At 36.4% G+C, this 20968-nt stretch overlaps 1 protein-coding gene across 1 annotated transcript in view; it reads left to right on the forward strand.

The window, feature by feature from the left end:
* The window catches only part of LOC121731181 (chymotrypsinogen 2), a 45556-nt gene extending 25302 nt beyond the window's left edge, over nucleotides 1-20254 (forward strand). The window contains exons 8-12 of the mRNA XM_042120535.1: nucleotides 2185-2390; nucleotides 3344-3546; nucleotides 12452-12608; nucleotides 14200-14358; nucleotides 19907-20254. Coding sequence (XP_041976469.1) covers nucleotides 2185-2390; nucleotides 3344-3546; nucleotides 12452-12608; nucleotides 14200-14358; nucleotides 19907-20020 — 839 coding nt within the window. The 3' untranslated portion in view covers nucleotides 20021-20254. The remainder of the gene's footprint in view (nucleotides 1-2184; nucleotides 2391-3343; nucleotides 3547-12451; nucleotides 12609-14199; nucleotides 14359-19906) is intronic.
* The last annotated feature ends 714 nt before the right edge of the window (nucleotides 20255-20968 follow it).

Genomic DNA, 20968 nt, shown 5'->3' on the forward strand with positions numbered 1-20968 from the left:
TAGGCTAGATATTGCGAAAAAGTACAAAGGAACACTACACCTTTTCGCGATAAAAAACTTAACCTTCGCAACTTCATCCACTCTTTATAAGTCACTTTATCAAGCAAATACTACAAAAAATTTAGTGTAGTATTTATTTAGTTTCTGGACTAACACATAGGCTACATATTGCGAAAAAGTATAAAGGAACACTACACCTTTTCGCGATAAAAACCTCAACCTTCGCAACATCACCCACTCTTTATAATTTCAGCATCTTTGCAACGCTGCAGTTTTAATTTAGCAAATTGGATCACTACTCTAAAATTTATAATCAATTATGAATTTCAATAGCACTGATTCCGTTCTGTTTAAAATGCAATATCAATGAAGCTTCGATTTAATTTAACCTAGAGCAATAATTATTAGTATATGTGTTTGTGTTTGTTCGCTAGAGTGTATAGTGTATATTTGTGTTCGAATATGAATTCTCTGGTCTATTCTGTTCTGTTTTGAATTGCTATTGTCATAATCATAAAACATAATACTTTATACTAGATATACTTGTTTTCTCGTTGGCGTCATACCCACTTTTGAAAAGCAAACTCCTTCTTTTTACGATTAAATTATAATCTAAGGGGTACGGAGATAATCATAAATAAATAAATAAACGTTTCTTCTGCCATCATCAAAGCTATAACCTATTTTATCTATTCTACATATTATAATTCATACATAAAAACTATCAAAGGTAAACTAAAAAGAAAAGAATGAAAAAAAAAAACAATACTTGGTGAGCTATCTTTCGCCCATCCTGACTTTTCTTACAGTGAATTTATTCTAAAAAACGTTTTATTTGAAGATGTCCTCTTAAGCTTATTTTTATTATCTTTCGCTACACTTCAATGCGTATTAAATCGTATAGCTTCTTAGATCTTAGTAAACATTATGTTTCGTCTCAATCAGCTGCTGTAATCTAACAGTATTAACCTTTTACTCAGGTAAACTAACTGACTGATTCCTTTATCATTTTTAAACTGTTTTTATCATAATTTAATAGAAAAGGTAGAAAAAGTTTAACCTGATTGTGATTCGTCTTGAGTCAGGAATGTATTTAATAATGAAGTGAATGAAAGCCTTAATTAAGGCGTCTCTTCGTCTGCGGCATGTAATTTGGCACAAAAAGCCTCTTGATATTTGGTCTCGGAGTGCCAAAGTCGTGCAGCCATTTCATCGATTTCTATATTCTGTATCGAGATAGGAGTATCAAAATTTAATGTTCAATCTCTATGAAAAGGGATACCTGGATTTCATTTTGAACAAATTGAATTGAAACTAGTCTGCAATATTTTACTGCTGAACAAAACAAAAGTAACGTAATTTTGCAGGTGATCTGATAAATTTATTCATAGGCAGATGGAGAAATCTACGTTATTTGGACGGTTAATATTAAGCCAAACAAAGGGCTAACATAACGTTGACTTAACTCGACCAAATAACTTAGGTTTGATTAATTATTATGCTTGACATTTCAAACCATTTGCGGTGTCTTGGATAAATGCCATGAATTTCTCCGATTTCAATGTCTCCGATTGTAACAACGAAGAAATTAATTCATGACAATATGCAGATGACGGACCAGCGTCTCTTGGTCGAGTTAGGTCAATTCAATGGTCGGGATCTGTCGACTGGGTAGGTTTTGACATAAAAGGTCCGCAATCTACTTAACGCACTGAATGACCTCCATTATACAAGTACGCTGGACTTATGATAGCCACCTGTTTTTTGTGGATAGTCACCCTTAATGCGGGGGAAGAGAACTAAATCTAACGTAACTTGCAAATGGCCGCTTAATCGCTATTGGTTGTAGAAACTAGTATTAGTTCCAAGTACTCCCACTACTGCTATCAGCGCCAATATGGCGACTTTCAAACGTCATTTTTACGTCAAATTTAATTGTTTTCCCCCGCATTGGGGGCGCTGATTCCGCTTCAAATAGGCACAAAAACCAGCCGTCATTTCAAAGGGTATCGTAAATCCAGCGTACTTGTATAATGGAGGTCAGTGGCCTAATTTAACTAATCAACGTCTCTGTACATAATTGATCTTAGAGCACATGAATATATACTCTATATTGACACCAAACAAAACTAACCCAAATTCCCGACTCGTCCGAAACCAACCAAACATTAATACAATTTTCAGGTAGTCCCAAAACAGCCAGCCAGGCGATTCGAGCGGACGATTCACGGAGCTACAGAACATTGCAGTGCGGACGAGTGGGCCGGTACCGCGGCCCGCCGAGCGCTCGCAAGCGGGCCCGGATGCGGGACATGATGAAGATTATAGGGGGTAGGCAGGCGCCGCCCGGGAAGTGGACTTGGCAGGTCGCGGTGCTGAACCGATACAAGGTAATGTTTGTATGAGTTGGTAAACATAAACTGTATGAATAAAAATGTATCTTATTAAGAGATTAGATTTATTTAACCCTAGAATTTTCTTAATTTTTTTTTGGGGTTTAGAAAATCTTTTGTAGCGTTTATTGATGGCACGGTCGCACCATTACCAAGTCAAAGCAACTGTTTCAGCAACTATAGTGTCAAAGTGGCATTTTTTTTCTGTAATATTATTTGTTTTATAATTATAGGGATTTCATAATAGGACAATAATTCACAATGGTGTTCGACTTGGATTCGAAAACGTGCTACGCGGATATATATTTTCTCGCTAGTAAACAAAGACCAATAACAACTTAGCAAAGGACATCAGGCAATTTCCATACAATCTTTCTCTAAAAAAAAAAAATCTGCGCGACCAGACCTAGGATTATTTAAAATAGCTAAGAACTTAAAAAATATAATATTATGATTACCTACGTACGAAAACTAAAATAACTACTAAAAAACGTATTAAGTAACATTGTTAAATTCATAGAATTAGTTCAGGTTTTTTTTAATTGACGACCTCTGTGGCTCAATTGGTTGGTTGTGTGGCAACTGGCAGCTCAAGCCGGGGGTCGCGGGTTCGAATCCCGCCGACGGAACAAAAAGTTTTCAATGTTCCCGGGTCCGGATGTGTATTAAATATGTGTATGATATAATAAAAATCTTAAATTTATATATAGTATAAAATTATTAAATATATTTCCGTTGTCTGGTACCTGTAACACAAGTCCTTCAGGTACTTAACACGGGGCCAGACTGACGTGATGTGAAGCGTCCATAGATATTATTATAGGTATAAATAACCATAGCTATTGGAAATATTCTTAGTTCTGGCAGCGAATTTATTTATTTTTAGACCAGAATGCCTGATGTCAAACCCGAGTTGTCCGCCAACCTCTAAGGCGCTATTTTTTTTCTAGGAGGCGTTCTGCGGCGGTACCCTCATAGCTCTACGCTGGGTGGTGACAGCGGCGCACTGCGTCCGGCGGCGACTATACGTGCGGCTGGGCGAACACGACCTACTCGTGCGGGGGCACGGCGAGGTCGAGATGAGGGTCGCCCACGTCGTGATACACCCTATGTACGACCCTGACACCGTGGTTAACGACGTCGCTCTCTTACGGTAAGTGCCCGATAGGTCGCGCACAACTTTAATATTGATGAAACGAGGTGCAACAGATAGATCGCGAATGGTGGTGGTATGTAGATCGCCAATTACGTACTATAGCTACTGTAGTAACTTTACTAATGGCTATATATAATAAATTATGCAGTTTAACCTCTCTGCTTGACAAGCTTCGTTCATTCTTGGAACATTCAAACATCATAAAAACCATGATTCCAAAACCATGATCGCTATTATGATGAAATTGATGAAATATCTAAGCCTTTAAAAATATTGTTTGTTTCATCGTTTCATATGGTTGTAAATACGTACCTATAAAAATCGGCCAAGTGCGAGTTGGACTCGCGCCACGAAGGGTTCCGTACCCTTATAGAACAAAAAAAAAAAAGTGTTTTTTCTAAAGTATGAATACAATTGATTGTATTTTGTGACTATTTCAGGTGCCTGTCTATTGCCATCATTTAATTATATATTGAGCAAAAAATTCCAAAAAAATCACGAATGTCTGTCTCCAGGCTGTAATAAAATAAATTAAATATTTAATTTATTTTGTTTTCATTATTTGTTGATATAGCGGCAACAGATATACATAATTTGTGAAAATTTCATCTCTCTAGCTAGCTATTACCGTTCTTGAGTTACAGCCTGGAGACGGACAGACAGACATCGAAGTCTTAATAGGGTCCCGTTTTCACCCTTTGGGTACGGAACCCTAAAACAAAACGTACGACTGAATAATAAAATTAATACAAACAAAATATAAACATTTTGTACCTTCATAAATCAATAAGATCCTTTGAGATAGACGAATTATTGCGTGGAGATCGTATTTAACCTTCAGCTAAAACAGTAAATATCTTTTTATATGAAGAACCATTTTTATTTCAGGCATATAAACCTTATTCACTCGTATGGATTCAAAAGCCGAGTCATAAATATGTCTCAAACAGAAAAGGTACGGATTCATATTGTGAATGTTAAAGTTCTTTTATTTGACTAAAGAAATATAAGCTCCGGTTTTGCAATACTTACAGATCATATTGTATTTTTACGAATTTTTGTATTTTTAACCGACTTCCAAAAAACGAGGAGGTTATATATTCGGCTGTGGATATATATATATATTTTTTTGTATGTTCGACCACTACTCCGCGGTTTGGGAACCGATTTTCAAAATTTTTGTTTTGTTATATTAGGTTTCACTCCAATTTGGTCCCATTTTCACAAAAGTGGTGATCTGATGATGGGATCCATGAGTAATCGAGGGAACTCCTCAAAATTTATATGGAAACATATAGTGATTTTGGTTTTATGAGAAGCATCCTAAGCATATGCTACCAAAACACAAGATTTTGCACCTAGGTATACTATGGTTCCGAAGATACTAAGAGAACTCCGGATTCCTTATAGATACAAGTTTGGGGGTTTAGGCGTTGTTTTAAGAACTGAAAGCATATGCTACTATGCAAATTACATTCATCATCATCATCATCATCATCACTACCATGTCAGGGTCACCAATGTCACAACTCACATGGTTGTATATGGATACAATATACACACAACACCATAAAATATCATCAGTCATCACGTTATGTCCTTATTTATTTGGTATATTTCAAAGCGATTTTAATATAAAAAAATATACTTAATGTTGTTTCATAATGTTGTTTCAAAATACATATTACTTACCACAAAATTGAACATAAGTAACAAATTCAACCTTTACTCCAGAGCGTAAGGCACACATTTGGGTTGGACTGAAGGAAAGGGGCACCATGGAAAAAATACTTAGAAATTTTTCTCGTCAAAATTTAATCTCTTATAGCCACCCTTTTTGAATATACCAATCGATAGGGCGCGCCAAGGGGCTCAGATAAACTTTTCTCAAAAATCAACCCCTGTCGAAAGACAGGCCGAAATGTGGCCCTCGTTAGCACGGAGAAAATACTTAAAAAAATTAGGACGAAAAAATTCAACCTCTTATAACCACCCCTTTTGAAAACACCAATCGATAGGGGGCGCCAAGGGGAGTAAGAAAGCTCAAATAAACTTTTCTCAAAAATCAACCCCCGGCCAGATACAGGCCGATATACGAACCTCGTTAGTGTGGCGAAAATACTTAGAAAAATTTTGACGACAAAAATACAACCCCCTATGACCACCCTTTTTTATTATACCAATCGATAGGGGGCGCCAAGGGAAGCAAAAGCTCAGATAAACTTTTCTCAAAAATTAACCCCTGTCGAGTGACAGGCCGAAATGTGACCCTTGTTAGTATGGCGAAAATACTTAGAAAAATTTGGCTAAGGTTTAGGAACCTACGTCAATTAAATGTTGGTGACATGGGTTAAGGAGGATTGTTTTGGGTGAGAAATACTCCTACTTACCGTTTCCACCGCCAGTAAACTCTCCGTTTAGAAGAAATTCGCATTTGAGATTTTCGTAATCTTCAGATAAGATCATCTGTTTTCTGATGTTTACGAAGTATTTTTAAGGCATCTCAAGACTGTGATGAGTGGGTCTTACTTAACTACTCAGCCACGGATACCGAAGGGGGGGGGGGGGGGGGGGCAGCCCACCGCCAGAACAAAAACAAACACAATCTAGAAAGTCCAAAAGTAGGTTAGGTTAGGTTGGAACTTAGACCACAACACCCAGATATAGGAGCCCCGCGTAGCGGGGCTCCGTCGACTTTCTTTTGTAGTAGTTTGTCAAATAAATTGGGGTAGGTTTGTAAACATTTACCAAGATTAAGATAATATTAAGGGGTTGAAGTATTTTCTTACGCGATGGTTAGTAGGTAACTAAAAAGAGTGAAATTATTATTTTTAACAAAAAATTAAAACCGACTTCCAAGGTAAAAACAATAATAACATCCTTATAATATGAACTAAAAAGTATTAAATAATTTTTCCTATCTAATAGTGCCTTTTTCCGAATTCGGCTTAATCTCAACTATTTCTGTACTCAATCTTCATAATTTTGAAGTCGGTGCCAGTTCCAAAAGTTTCAAATATTCTGTCAGAGAACTAAAGATTCAGCTATTTGGTACCGACTTCAAAATGATGAAGATTGAGTACAGAAATAGTTGAGGTTTAGCCGAATTCGGAAAAAGGCACTATTAGATAGGAAAAATTATTTAATACTTTTTAGTTCATATTATAAGGATGTTATTATTGTTTTTACCTTGGAAGTCGGTTTTAATTTTTTGTTAAAAATAATAATTTACCTTATTGTTCCGATTTTGCATGTCTAATTTATATTAAAACTTAAAAAAACGCGAAATGATAGATAATGCTAAATTTCAATAATGATAAAGGCTATGTAGGTACTTCTTGCAAAAAAAGGGGCTGGATTTCAATTTTTTATGAGTATAGGCCACTTTAATTTTGTCGCTTCAGCGTGCAAACTCTGCCGCCATCCTAGGACGCTGCCGCCCCCCCTAGGACGCAATAGGACGCTACCGCCCATAGAACCAGGCGCGGTCCGAAGGGGACATGACCCCCCAAAATCTAAGGTCAAATTGAAAAATCTCAAAAACTTGCCAAATAATCCCCTAACCACCACTACGTCCGACCTTAGACAGCTGTCAACCCAGAACCGCCCGAGGGCGCAGATAAAAAAATAGAACTTATTAGTGTAGTGACTATAGTGAGTGACCCCCCCCCCAATTTCAGGCTGCGACCGGACCGCGCCTGCATAGAACATGGCTTATACTGACTATACTTACATAAATCGAGCTGACTTTTTGTCAGAACCTTCTGAGTTCTGAACGAATTTTGTTTAAAAGTTAGTAATGGAAAAATGGAAGTAGTTTAGCCTCGACTGGATTAATAAGTTTTAAAACGTTAAAACAACATTGTTCTTTAAGATACTCTAATCACTGGATATTGCCTGAGCAGATAATAATAACAGATAATAAATGTTAAGGTACTCGAAACACATTTCGTTCACAAAGTTATAGATATAACCAAGATATAACATTCGGATAAAGGCAACCCCTATACGATCCAGCAAATAATAATTATACGTGTCGTATCCACAATCCGAATCTAAAGACGTGTCAAAGCGAAACCGATATTTGAACAAGGCTCACCTTGTTCATGCTTGCGATTTCAGAATGCTCGCAAATGGCTCCAAGCTACGTTGAGCATAAAGGAAATTGGAAATTTATCCGTCCTCAATCTTATAAATTTTATGCTTGTAAATTCTAAGGTGGCAACGATAAAACTGAACAAGCTACAACAAGTAGCGTTTTAACATGGGAGAGCCATGCTTCGGCACTAATTTGCTGGCTCGACCGGAGAAATACCACGGGCTCATAGAAAATCGGCGTGAAACAGCGCTTGCGCTGTGTTTCGCCGAGTGAGTGAGTTTACCGAAGGCAAAATCCCCTACTCAAAAGGCCGGCAACGCACCTGCAGCTCTTCTGCTGCTGCGAGTGTCCATGGGCGACGGAAGTTGCTTTCCATCAGGTGACCCGTTTGCTCGTTTGCCCCCTTATTTCATTAAAAAAAGCCTGCGGGTGGGATATTGAAATAGAATCCATAATCCAATAGATAAGTCGGACGAATCATCAAAGATAAAACTCAAAAGAATTTTATCTTTCTTTTTAGTAACTTTGGTAACTTTTTAATTCTGACCTTAAAATTATAAGATCAAGTCTCAACCTTTATGATTGAGTCAGCGCGGGATTGTTTCTCTATTCCGCTAGGTATATTAACTTTATGGTCTCAACCCAATGTTCAGTGAGGCGTTAAAGTACAGGCTTTTCTGCATGGCCAAAATTAGAACGAATGCCGCCATTTTGAAAAGTATCACATGAGAGTTAACTATTTCACACCTACTTCCTCAAATCAGTTTCATGCAAGTTTCATTTTGCGTGTAAATTATTGCTGGTATTATATTTTGACCGTCCATATAGTCCATGCTCCTATGAATATCTATGGGCGCTTTACACTTCGCCAGTCTGACCATACCTATAATATGCATGGTAAAATCTAGAAGAATTTGTATTACAGATTCCAGGCAGCGGAGAATATATTTAATTTTTATCTACACAACAGACTTATGATACTCGTATGTATTATACACATAATATATTTACAACACATTCACGAAACAGGAACAGTGAAAAACATTGTCTCCACGTTCCTAACCCGTGACCCCCGGCTTGTCAGCGCTAGTCAACGAAACCATAGAGGTCGTACAAATGATTTACACCAGTGTTTTTCAACCTTTTTTATAATGCGACTTCCGTGGTATCAGAAAATATTTTGCGACCCCAGACACTCTTTGCCTTTTTGTCAAGTATGTATGTATCTTTGTTTATGAATTTATACTTTCGTTAAGATTCTCCTACTTAATGTAATATCAATCTTGTTAATATATATTTTTTTAAATAGTTTTCTCAATCCCTGGCTTCTTTAGAAGTTTTATGAACCCCAAGGAAGTCGCGACCGTAGTGATTATATTCTCTTTGGTCCCGACTCCCGACCTACTTAGGGTAAAATTAAGGTTTTTAGATTTAGGGTTGAGTATGTAAGGTTAGAAACTTGGCTCTACATGAGATCTCACTACTTTTTGACACGACGAACTATAATATTATGTTCTCATCTTGGCAACATTTTTACATGAAAATGTTTTTGGTGGGATTTAATTTCTTTTTGTAAGCTGGTGTACGTTGTTTTTTTTTTAGTTCATTTTTTAGGGTTCCGTACACATAGGGTAGAAACGGGATCCTATTACTGAGACTTCGATGTCTGTACGTCTGTCTGTCTCCAGGCTGTAACTTAAGAACGGTAATAGCTAGAGAGTTGAAATTTTCACAGATTATGTATATCTGTTGCCGCCGTAACAAAAAATACTAAAAACAAAATGAAATTTATATTTAAGGGGGGCTCCCATACAACAAACGTGATTTTTTTGGCCTTTTTTGCCCTATATCAATAATGGCAACAGGTAGGTATTCGAATTTTTGTCAAAGTCCTTAGTTATATGTCTACTTTAATATTTAATAATAATATTAAAATAAAATAAAAAATTAAGGGGGGCTCCCATACAAAAAACACAAATTTTTGCCTAATTTTGCTCTATAATGGTACGGATATAGGTTAAGTTGGGTTTGATAATTTTTATGTTGTTTCAGTATTAATATTATGTAACATACCAAATTTCAGCTTTCTAAGACTTCAGGAAGTACCCTAACAGTTTTGATGATCGGTGAGTCAGTGACCAAATTCTGGATTTTTGGACACCTATAAAATCTAAAGTATAATAGCTACGACATTCAAAATTTGCGCATTTAATAACTATACCCATATCATTATATCTTAAAAATTTCAACTATCTGGCATTATTCAAACCAAAGTTACGAGGGTTCAAAAATACGACGAAACGTTTCGATAAAAGGTAGGTAGTGCCCTTGCGCGCTTCGCTTGGCTCATCTTGGAGGGGGCACTCCCGTGCCCCCAGATGTAGGTCAGCAACACGACTTCCAGACACATAGTATGATAACGTAATCAGCAATGTCAAGTTTAGAACATTCTGGAATGAGCCGGCGCGATAACGGGCAAACTTTCAGGATAGTTCCCCCAGGCAGTTGATTTACTAATTTATACGAACCAAATGAAATTCTTCAAGTTTGTAAGTCATGGGTTGCTTAGTTAGGAATCTTTGGATACATAAATATGTTGGACGCGTCAGTAACTCACGATGTAGACGCGTAAGTTACGGTATCTTGAATCTATTTCTAGTTCGTTTCTAACTTTTAGGACCCTTTATGTGCGAGTGAGCTATCTTTTTACAAATTACAATATTCTCTTTTCTCTTCGTGATTTTGTCTTTTTTTTCTTAAATACTGTGCTTTTGAAAACATAATTGTTAAAACTTGTAGGATTATACTTATAATAATATTATGTTGAATTATAATAAAGGTATCTATAACAATCATATAGGTAGCCACAATAGTAATTAAAATACAGAATAGGTGTAAAGTTAAAACTAATTTATAAAAATAAAATAAAAGTGTTGACACTGCACACTGTAAAGGTTTTCTTTACAGTGTGCAGTGTCAACAGTTTGTGTCCGTTTTTGTGTCCGTCATTAAACCACTTTTAAATTTTTTGCTAATTGGCGAAATAATTTAAACGTCTTAAGTTTTCAAATTAATTAAAACGAAACCTTGATAATTTTCATAACAATTAACAAAGGACCACAAAATTCCTCGAAACTGTCATAGTATAGTGAAACTGTTTTTTAAACAAGTTGATCGAACTTAAGTATTATTAAAAAAAACTTTTTATTAATTTACTGAAAGCAACCATAGGTTGGCAACATTATCCTCTGATTACATTTTTATTTTTTTGAACTTTCTCTTTACCTCATTAGACTTGTATGGGAGTTTGTTGTATTAGATTTTGGGAACGGAGAACTTATACAAATAAAAATAAAATAAAAACTATCATTATAATAAAACAAGCTATTGTCCGCAGCAACTTTGTTGCGGCATAACAGGATTATACCCATTTAAATCTGTTTAGTGGTTTAAATGTGAAAAGGTAACAAACAGACAGACAATGATAGACATATCATAACCCGGCTAACTTTGTATAACTTCCCTCATAATACATATTATAAACCTTCTCCACTTCCACGAATATTTCAAGACTGAAATTAGCCAAATCGGTTCAGCCGTTGTCGACTATTAATCATGTTGTCTTGCAAAGAAATAATATAATCTCTAAACAAACTTATTGTTACATAATTTGTTCGTGAATCATGATTGAGTTTTTTTTTTTATGAAATAAGGGGGCAAACGAGCAAACGGGTCACCTGATGGAAAGCAACTTCCGTCGCCCATGGACACTCGCAGCATCAGACTGCTGCAGGCGCGTTGCCGGCCTTTTAAGAGGGAATAGGGTAATAGGGGAGGGTAGGGAAGGGAATAAGGTAGGGGATTGGGCCTCCGGTAAACTCACTCACTCGGCGAAACGCTGTTTCACGCCGGTTTTCTGTGAGAACGTGGTATTTCTCCGGTCGAGCCGGCCCTTTCGTGCCGAAGCATGGCTCTCCCACGTATAAGGTTAAAACGTATAAGTTTTCGAAAGAAAGGATCAGAAACCGTAGCCAAAGTCCCTTTCGTTAAAAACGATGACGAAATTATTTATCAAAAATGCATGCAGGGATTTGACATTAGTTTTCGCAAGCAAAATGTCATTTCGCGATGACTTACTCGTATGTCAAACCGCATTTTACATGCATTTTGATAACGAATTTCGTCATCGTTTTTAACGAAAGATACTTTGTCTAAGGGGCCTGTTACTATGGAAATGTTCTGAAAAGGCACTGAAACAGTGGCTCTTTTGATCGTAAATGAAATTGCTAATCGCAAATAGACGCGAATCCCCTATTGTTCGACAGATTTAAATGTATTGTCATGACTAACGAATCATTCTAAAATCTTGATTAGGAAAGTGATTAAATAGAATGAGTTGCTTAAAATATTATCTCAAAGCAGTTAAAGGAGAATGAAGTAAAGTGGTCCAAATTCCCACCAATTATTGACTTAGTGTCCATTAAAGATAGAGTAACTTTTATTATGAGACAAATTAGTCATAACTTTTTACTGACAGCTTATTTTTGATTGCGATCTGATTCAGTATTTAGTAGACAATTTTACTATATAGGTCTCGTAGTGGTGGAAATTTGGACCAGACTCCATACATATTGAAACATACACCTTAATCCTTCCTTTTCTATAACTAACCGAACTTGCGTTGAACGTCAAGGCACAAGAGATGTTGTTTTTGGTTCGAGTTTTTAAATGTTTTCTTAAACTTTACGCCAATGATGTCTTCTTAACCCTAGCTGGAAAAATACTTACCTCAGCCGTTTACAGGTTACCAGCTCCAGCCAGGCCGGACCTGGGTCACGGTGTGGCGTGTCTACCTCAACCCCACGAACTCCTACCTCCGCATACCTCGTGCGTGATCCTCGGATGGGGTAAAAAACGCCCCACTGATGTGCACGGAACTAGGATACTACACGAGGCTCAGGTAATAATTGTTACGATTGGTATGATAATAATATATTATAATGTGCCTTTTGCTGGAATTTTAAGTATGTAATTATGTATTTAGCTATTAGAATAATTTATTTAGTGGCCTAACTGAATAGATATATACAGTGTGTAACAAAAATAAGTGATAATACTTTAGGGTGTGTACGTGTTCCCTGTAGAGAGTTCACTGTGAAAGTAGCAGCTCTGAAAGACGAATTTTTTTTCACTTTTGTTTGGGCAAGGCCCGAGCGTCACGAGTTTTCCCATATAAAAGTGAAAAAAAAAATTGGTCTTTCAGCGCTGCTACTTCCACAGTGAACACTCTATAAGGAACACGTACACACCCTAAAGCATTATCACTTGTTTTTGTTACATCCTGTAGATATAATATATTCATAGATAGACAGAAAGGAAGTCAGACGGACAAAACATTTTCGCATGTTTATAAATCGACGACCTCTGTGGCTTAGTTGGTGGGCTGTTGGTAGCTCAAGCCGGGGGTCGCGGGTTCGAATCCCGCCGACGGAACAAAAGTTTTCAAAGTTCCTGTCATGGATGTGTATTAAATATGTGTAGGTATCATAATATAATAAAAATCTTAAATATAATATGTATACTTAGTATAAAAGTATTAAATGTATTTCCGTTGTCTGGTACCCGTAACACAAGTCCTACAGGTACTTAGTACGGGGCCATACTGAAGTGGTGTGAAGCGTGAAGCGTCCATAGATTTTATTATTATTATAATATTTAGTTTTTTTTTGTGATAGGCTACTAACCAGAATAAAGCGCCAAAAGACGAGTTCCTTGAAAAAGTAATTTACAAGTAAATTATTGCTCTTTTATATATATTTCCAAGCCTATGCGAATAAAACTTTTGCCTGCTGAAATGAGCACAACTAAAGCCAACAAACGAAATAAGAGAGAATCGCCGTAGGGTAAAATCACATTAAAAAATATTAGAGTCTGCTAACTTCCTAAAGTTCGTATCCAAATTCAGTTGTTTGGAAAACTTGTTGTTCGTTCCGCCAGCTAAATTACAGGCAGAGTTCGTGATTGACCTTTTACAATAAAACGTTTCGAATAAAATTTGAATGTGAATCTACGAGTATTTTTGGCTGGTTGTTTTAGCGTTTATCTATTGTAGTAACAGCGATAAAAGCTTTGAATATGATTCTTTTAGAATGCTATGATAACTTTTTCATTTGGAATTTAATTTTATCAATATTTTATTAGTTTCATCATTAAGAGGCCTGCTTGCACTAGTCTGGCTTATATTTCGTAATTACCCAAAGAGACGAAAGACATAATATTATGATCACAGTAAACCTGACGTTAATAATTTTTCCAATACGTAAGATACAGAATAAAAATTGTATTATTAATCTAAGCTGTTATCTTTAAATCAAACTTGCTTAATATAGATTTAATTTTTTCACGAGGGTGCGGCGTGATACTCCATTGATTCCACTTACTTATACATGCTTATGTGTGTGTACAGTGTACACAGGCTGATTCGGACGGTTTTTTAATCGATATACATCCCGTGTAAATAAAAACAATTGGTCTTCTTTACATTGCTTAAGGTCTCCACAATCCAGCAAGCCGTTTGCCGTCGGTCGTACTGGCAGTATTCCATTACGGACGACATGGTGTGCGCGGGCCGCGGCCGCCGCGACTCCTGCGCAGGCGACTCCGGCGGACCGCTGCTATGTAGAGACAGGAACTACCGGTATTATTTACAGGTATGTGTTACTTAGCACGGAACATAGTTAGTCGGTTGATGGAATCAGTTAAGTATTTACAATGATCACGTGATAGAAAGTCTCAACGATAATATCTTGTGTAGTCAATTTTGATTCAGCCCGCGTCGCGTCTTTAAATATCGTTGGCATTGATGCTAGATTGAATCTTGTTGACTACAAAGACAAAGATATATATCCTTTACGTTACCTTAAAAATATATAAGTAATAATATGTAACATGCTCGCCAAGAATGAAAATACTCCCTCATTTTGAAATACGAAACGTAATAACAGTTTCCGCAAATTAATTTTAATTTACATGTAGAAGCGTAATCATTAGAAGCCGGTGACGTTATGAAATGTAATTTAGAATAAAGGTGGAATTTAATGAAAATTTACTTTTACTAGAGCGTCGCGAGAAATCCAGTGAAATAATTTCAACTAAATGCGACGGCCTGTGGATGAAATTAGTCGCAAGGTTGGACCTTAATAACAGGGACTTAAGGCTTTTAATTCAGGATGATTTTAGACGTTTAGGCAATTTAGCCTTTTTACTGACGGTATCAAGATGACACAGCGTTTTTATTATTTAGTACAGAGTTCCTTGTAGACATTTTGAGAAAAGATTGAGGATTGAGAGGTGATTGAGCAGTAATTTGTAATTCTAATTATATTTTTAACTCCCGACAAAAAAGAGGGGTGTTATATGTTTGACGTGTTAAAGTTAATAAATTGACACAACTGTCATTGTTTTAAGATTTAATTGAATACTAACTAAGGGCCAGGCCACAACACTGCGTTGCGACATCGCATCGCATTTCTGTGCGATGTTGTTTTTGCGATACGATGCCGCAACGCACGTGTTGTGGCCTGGTCCTAACACAGTACTAACTTCAAATCGAAGTTTTAATACCTTTTGACAATTTGTTACTTCAATATTTTAATTAAAAATTGACAATAGTTTTAATGGGTTGCTATTTTTTAATGGCAACCCATTTGGTTAATGAAAATTGTCTACTTTTCTTTGAGAATCTTTGAGAACCTTTTCAAAGTATTTTCTCGAAGCGTTTTATTTTAATTTATCATAATTCATAACATTAAACAACATTTTATAAATCAAATAATTATTTCTTGGATTTTATTTCATTAATTAGCTTCAAAGGAAATATTATATGGATCTTTACAATATTAATTGCCTCAAAATTAATTTCTAATTGCTTGTAGAAGTCGCTTTTTGAGTTTCTAGTTTCGCAATAATTAGGCTGGCAGGCGCTCGTGTAAGGGTCTGAGTAATATCCCTGACCCTTTAGCCAAGAAGTTTTCTTTATCGCTCTTCATAGAATCGCCGATAGAATGTATGGAATTGTTTTTTTTTTTTTAATCTTTATTTTTTTAAAGGGATTTTTGTACAGAAAGACGATGTCAATCCCATCGTACCTTATACTAAATATAACAATTTATAAATATTATGCCGAATTATAGCTAAAATTATATAGCATTCTAGCAGCATCAGAAGAAGGCTCTGCTAAAATGCTATGGAATATGCCAATATTACATTTGATTAATTTAAAATCAAGAATCAGCTTTTCCCTTAAGTTTGCGTTCCGGGAACACTCCATCAAGCGGTGGTAGATATCATCCCGCACACCACATTCCTCACAGTTGGTATGGAATTGTTAAAAGCGTTCGTTAATATGAAGTTGACGTTCGACTAGTCACTAGTGTAATGTTACGTATATACATTTTGATTTGCGGTTCTAATAAAGTAGCGATAAAGAAAACGTCTTGGCTAGAGGCTCTGGTTTTTCGTAGTACTAAAGTTTGTCTATTAGTAATTAGGTATTCAATTTGTCTAAAAGTTTTGTTTTTTTCTTCTGGTAATTAACGTGACCTATTTCCATTAATATAAGCTTTCTTCAGCTGACTGTTACCTAATTTAAAAGCGTGAAAATTTACTTTCAAATTACAACTACGGGTTACTTGTATTACAGAAGCTATAATATTGCTTCATAGACATACTTTCTTGCTGCCTGCTGGCTGCCTGTTCCAAAGAATGATTTATTTAAAATATCGACGACACCTCGCAACGTTGCAATGTAAATTAAACCCTAAGGGTCAGTTCAGACCGCAACGCGACGCGTAGATGCATTTCTAAATTTGCAAGACGTCTCGCGCATTCGAAATATGTCAAATGAGTCAAATCCAACAAATTTAGAAATGCAACTACGCGTCGCGTTGCGGTCTGAATTGACCTTAACGCGTCGCACCGCATAATATTAAGAGTAACGTTTGTAACGTTGTTCCAACTAATAAAATATAAAAACCGGCCAAGTGCGAGTTGGACTCACCCATGAAGGGTTCCGCAGCAGCAATAAGGTTTATGTTTATGAAATTAAAAGGTTTTTGATTTATTTTTATATTTCAGTTCATTTAATGAAAGTTAAATTAAGGTTTACCATTTATTACGTATAAAAAACTACTTGCGAGATCTCGTTCAAACCAATTTTCGTTGGTAGTTTTTATAGTAATGTACCATCGAGGAAGTTGATTCCTATGCAATTGACAGACCGACGTTTTTTGGTCGAATATGTCAATTCAATGTTAATTGTGATCTGTCCGCTGGGTTTAACGTAACGCAACCAAACTACTTAGGTCCCCGATTTGCATAGGAATCAACTTCTCTGATAGTAGGTACATCATATACTTTTTTTTAAGACTTATCATGTCCCTACTTTAGAAGTTAGAAAGGGGGGGGGGGACATACATTTTACCACTTTTGGAAGAGTCTCTCTTGTAAACTATTCAGGTTAGAAAAAAAATATACTAGAAACCTCAATATGACCTATCTATTTTTTTGATATAACCTATGCATGTGGAGTATCTCCACATGCATAGGTTATATCAAAAAAATTATTTTTGTTTCAGTTGTACCTATGGGGACCCCTAAAATTTTTAATAATTTTTCCATTTTTGTATCAAAATCTTAATACGGTTCACAGACTACATGTTCTTACCAAGTTCCAATAGTATAAGCTCTTATAGTTTCGTTAAAGTGGCTGCGACATACGGACGGACAGACATGACGAATCTATGAGGGTTCCGTTTTTACTACGCTACGGAACCCTATAAAGGATATTTATTATTTTTCAATTTAAGGTTTAAATTTTAAGGTTTAAACCTCTAATAAATGCTATTTGGAAATGGGTTTTAATAATTCCTGTAAGGTAAGCAAGGTAATAATATTATGTTATAAGTTATAACTTATAATAAAGTGTGTTAGTGTAAACTGTAAACATACTTGAAACCATCAAATAAGCCCGTCAAAATGAAAAAACTTTTTTTATGAGAACAATGCTGGTAATTTAAAAAAAAAAAATGCCGTATTCATACCCATACGGATGCCCGGATCGGCAATTTGTATGGATTGTATTTTCTGACAGGATAACATTAAAAGGTTTGTGGGCGCCACCCCAGCTGTGGGAAAACGGTGTGAGCAAAAAGCACTTTATTGCTTATATGTATGTATCAATCATTTATTACGGCTGACAATTTATACCGGAATATAAAAATGGGAATCTTGATCCTGCTTACGATGAGGAGGGGCTACTTAGGCGAGCACTCATGATAGGTAGAGGCACTTGGCTTAAAATACGTGACAATCAATAGTTTTATGGGCGATTTAGGCCGGCCGCACTGACCGACTGCCACACACGTTTTTCGGATTCTTTTTCCGTATATTATTAGGAAATCTGAATGCATGGAATCTGTAGAAAAGCGAAACGAATTCCGCACGTTCGTTTGTTCGTTCCGCAAGTGCCGGGCGGTTTCAAGCGGCGCGGCGCGGCGGGCGGAATTACGCGTGTGAAAAAAAACGAACATTTGCGCTAGTCTCACGGAATTCTAAATCGTAATTCCACATTAGGAAACCGAATACGGAAAACGTGTGTATGCGGCCAGCCTTAATCATCAGGTAATCGCTCCTCACTTGAATCGCCAATGTATTAAGGATTTTACTGTCGCACTCAGATACATTTAATGATAATAATTGAACTTCAATTTAATTAAAGGTTTGACAAATAATGTATGGGACATAATATGTTAAAATCTTCATTTATAATTCGCCTCTGTGTGCGACAGTTATTAAGTAATAGCACTAAGGGGCGATTTCACCAAAGAAATGGAACGCGTTCAATGCACACCGGTTCAAAACGTATAAACGCGATCATAACATCGAATTGCATTTCACCAACATAAACTGAACGCGTTTATAGCAAATCCGAGTTTTATAGAACGCCCAATGTCCGAAGTTTAACGTTTATGATGTTAAACTTCGGACATTGGGCGTTCTATAAAACTCGGATTTGCTATGAACGCGTATAACATAAACTGAACGCGTTCACAGCAAATCCGAGTTTTATAGAACGCCCAATATCCGAAGTTTAACGTCATAAAACCCGTTCAAGCGCTGTCAGTGTAGTGTCATGGCGGAACGAAAACATAGACAAAAGAAATGTCAAGATGACAGTTTCGACACATGCGTTTGGTTAGTTTATGTATTGTTTCTTGCAGCTTGCTATTTTGTTGTTAAATTAACGTGACAAGGCTCTAAAATTATTAAAACATGTAAAATAATCGCGTGACGTCACGTAAACTTAGATTTATTAATCGCGATCAAAAGAAGTTTGTGAAATCCATTTGAAACAGAACGAGATTTACGTCGCCGCATGAACGCGTTCAATGGGAACTAAGGGGCGATTTCATCAAAGAAATGGAACGCGTTCAAAGCATTCTGAACCGGTTTAAAAACGTATAAACGCGATTATAACATCGAAATGCATTTCACCAGCATAAACTGAACGCGTTCACAGCAAATCAGAGTTTTATCTTCTGAACGCCCAAAGTCCGAAGTACGTCATAAAACTCGTACAAGCCCTGTCATGGCGGAACGAAAAACATAGACAAAAGAAATGACAAGATGACAGTTTTGACACATGCGTTTGTTAGTTTATGTATTGTTTCTTGCCATTTTGTAGTTAAATTAACTTGAAAAGGCTTTAAAATGATGAAAACATGTAAAATAATCGCGTGACGTCACATAAACTTAGATTTAATAATCGCGATCAAAAGAAGTTTGTGAAATCCAATCGAAACAAAACGAGATTTACGTCGCAGCAGGAACGCGTTCATTGTTCAATGGGAACTAAGTTTTATAAAACTAAGTTTTATGTGTGTTTGGTGAAATCCCATCTAAGTTTTATAAAACGAAGTTTTATGTGTGATCGGTGAAATCCCACCTCAATGTTATTTGGTCTCAAATAAGAAAGGGAAGATAGTATTTGTTTTCAAATAAGCGGGCAAAAGAGCAATCGCAACATCCGTCGCCCATGGACACTTGCAACATTAGTAGAGCTACAGGTGTGTTGCCAGCCTTTTAAGAGGAAATACGTTCTCTTCTTGAAGGTTCGCGGGTCGTATTGGTCCGGAAATACTGCTCGTGACAGTTCATTCGTATTAATTATGGTGATTGTAAGATAATGACGCTTTTCAGGGTATAACGAGTTTCGGTGACGGGTGCGGCAAACGCGGCAAGTACGGCATCTACACGCGCACCGCCGGCTACGTCACGTGGATACGAGACGTCATGAGGAAGTATTACGATTGATACAAGGGACACTAGTAAAACCGATGGAAATAAATGACGACATGAATAAGTATTATGATAATTATTGATACACGGGCCTATAGTAAAACTGATCGCAATAAATGACGTCACAAGTATTACGATTGATACAAGGGCCTATAGTAAAACCGATCGAAATAAATGACACAAGTATTACGATTGATACAAGGGCCTATAGTAAAACCGATCGCAATAAATGACGTCACAAGTGTTGATACGCGGGCCTATAGTAAAACCGATCGAAATAAATACCGTCATGACTTCATGGGGAAGGAGTAAGGACTACGATTGATACAACGGGATCTAGAAATACCGACTAAATACTCGCATGTTCAACGTGTGTTGACTCCGTACGACGTATGTACCGATTTTGGACCCTATCACATGCAGAAACTACAACAGCTACTCAAATAAGATTCGAAGGTATAATTATAAGCTTAGTAATAAGACAAAGAGTGGTCATAGATAGGCCAGATTCTATCAGTAAACTTAAATTGCCCATAATATTAAAATATTATGGGCAATTTAAGTTTACTGACGGTATGTTTATACCTACAAATAATAATTCTTTTGATCTTTGTCTAAAATATCTTAGATAAAGTAAAGTTTATGGTGTTTATTAAACTAGTTTTCTAACTAACATTTGAATCATATTGAAAATACTATACCGCTAAGGTCGTTGTTTTATGCCAAACACCACTGTATCTTTCGAAGTTCGTATACTTATTACGTTTTATATCTTGGTTCCTTAAATTATACGCTTGTTAAAATGTAAGCACGCTTAATACACTGCCGAGCTAATCTCGCCTTAATTTTTAATTTTAATTTATTCATAGGTATACTAAGCAAGGATCTTTGTGTAAGTTACTTCACGCCTTTCCACGTTGGACAACGATGAATAACGTTGATCGCTAAAATGATTAATTAAAT

This window comes from Aricia agestis, chromosome 10, assembly GCF_905147365.1.
Source record: "Aricia agestis chromosome 10, ilAriAges1.1, whole genome shotgun sequence".
NCBI classification, from domain to species: domain Eukaryota; kingdom Metazoa; phylum Arthropoda; class Insecta; order Lepidoptera; family Lycaenidae; genus Aricia; species Aricia agestis.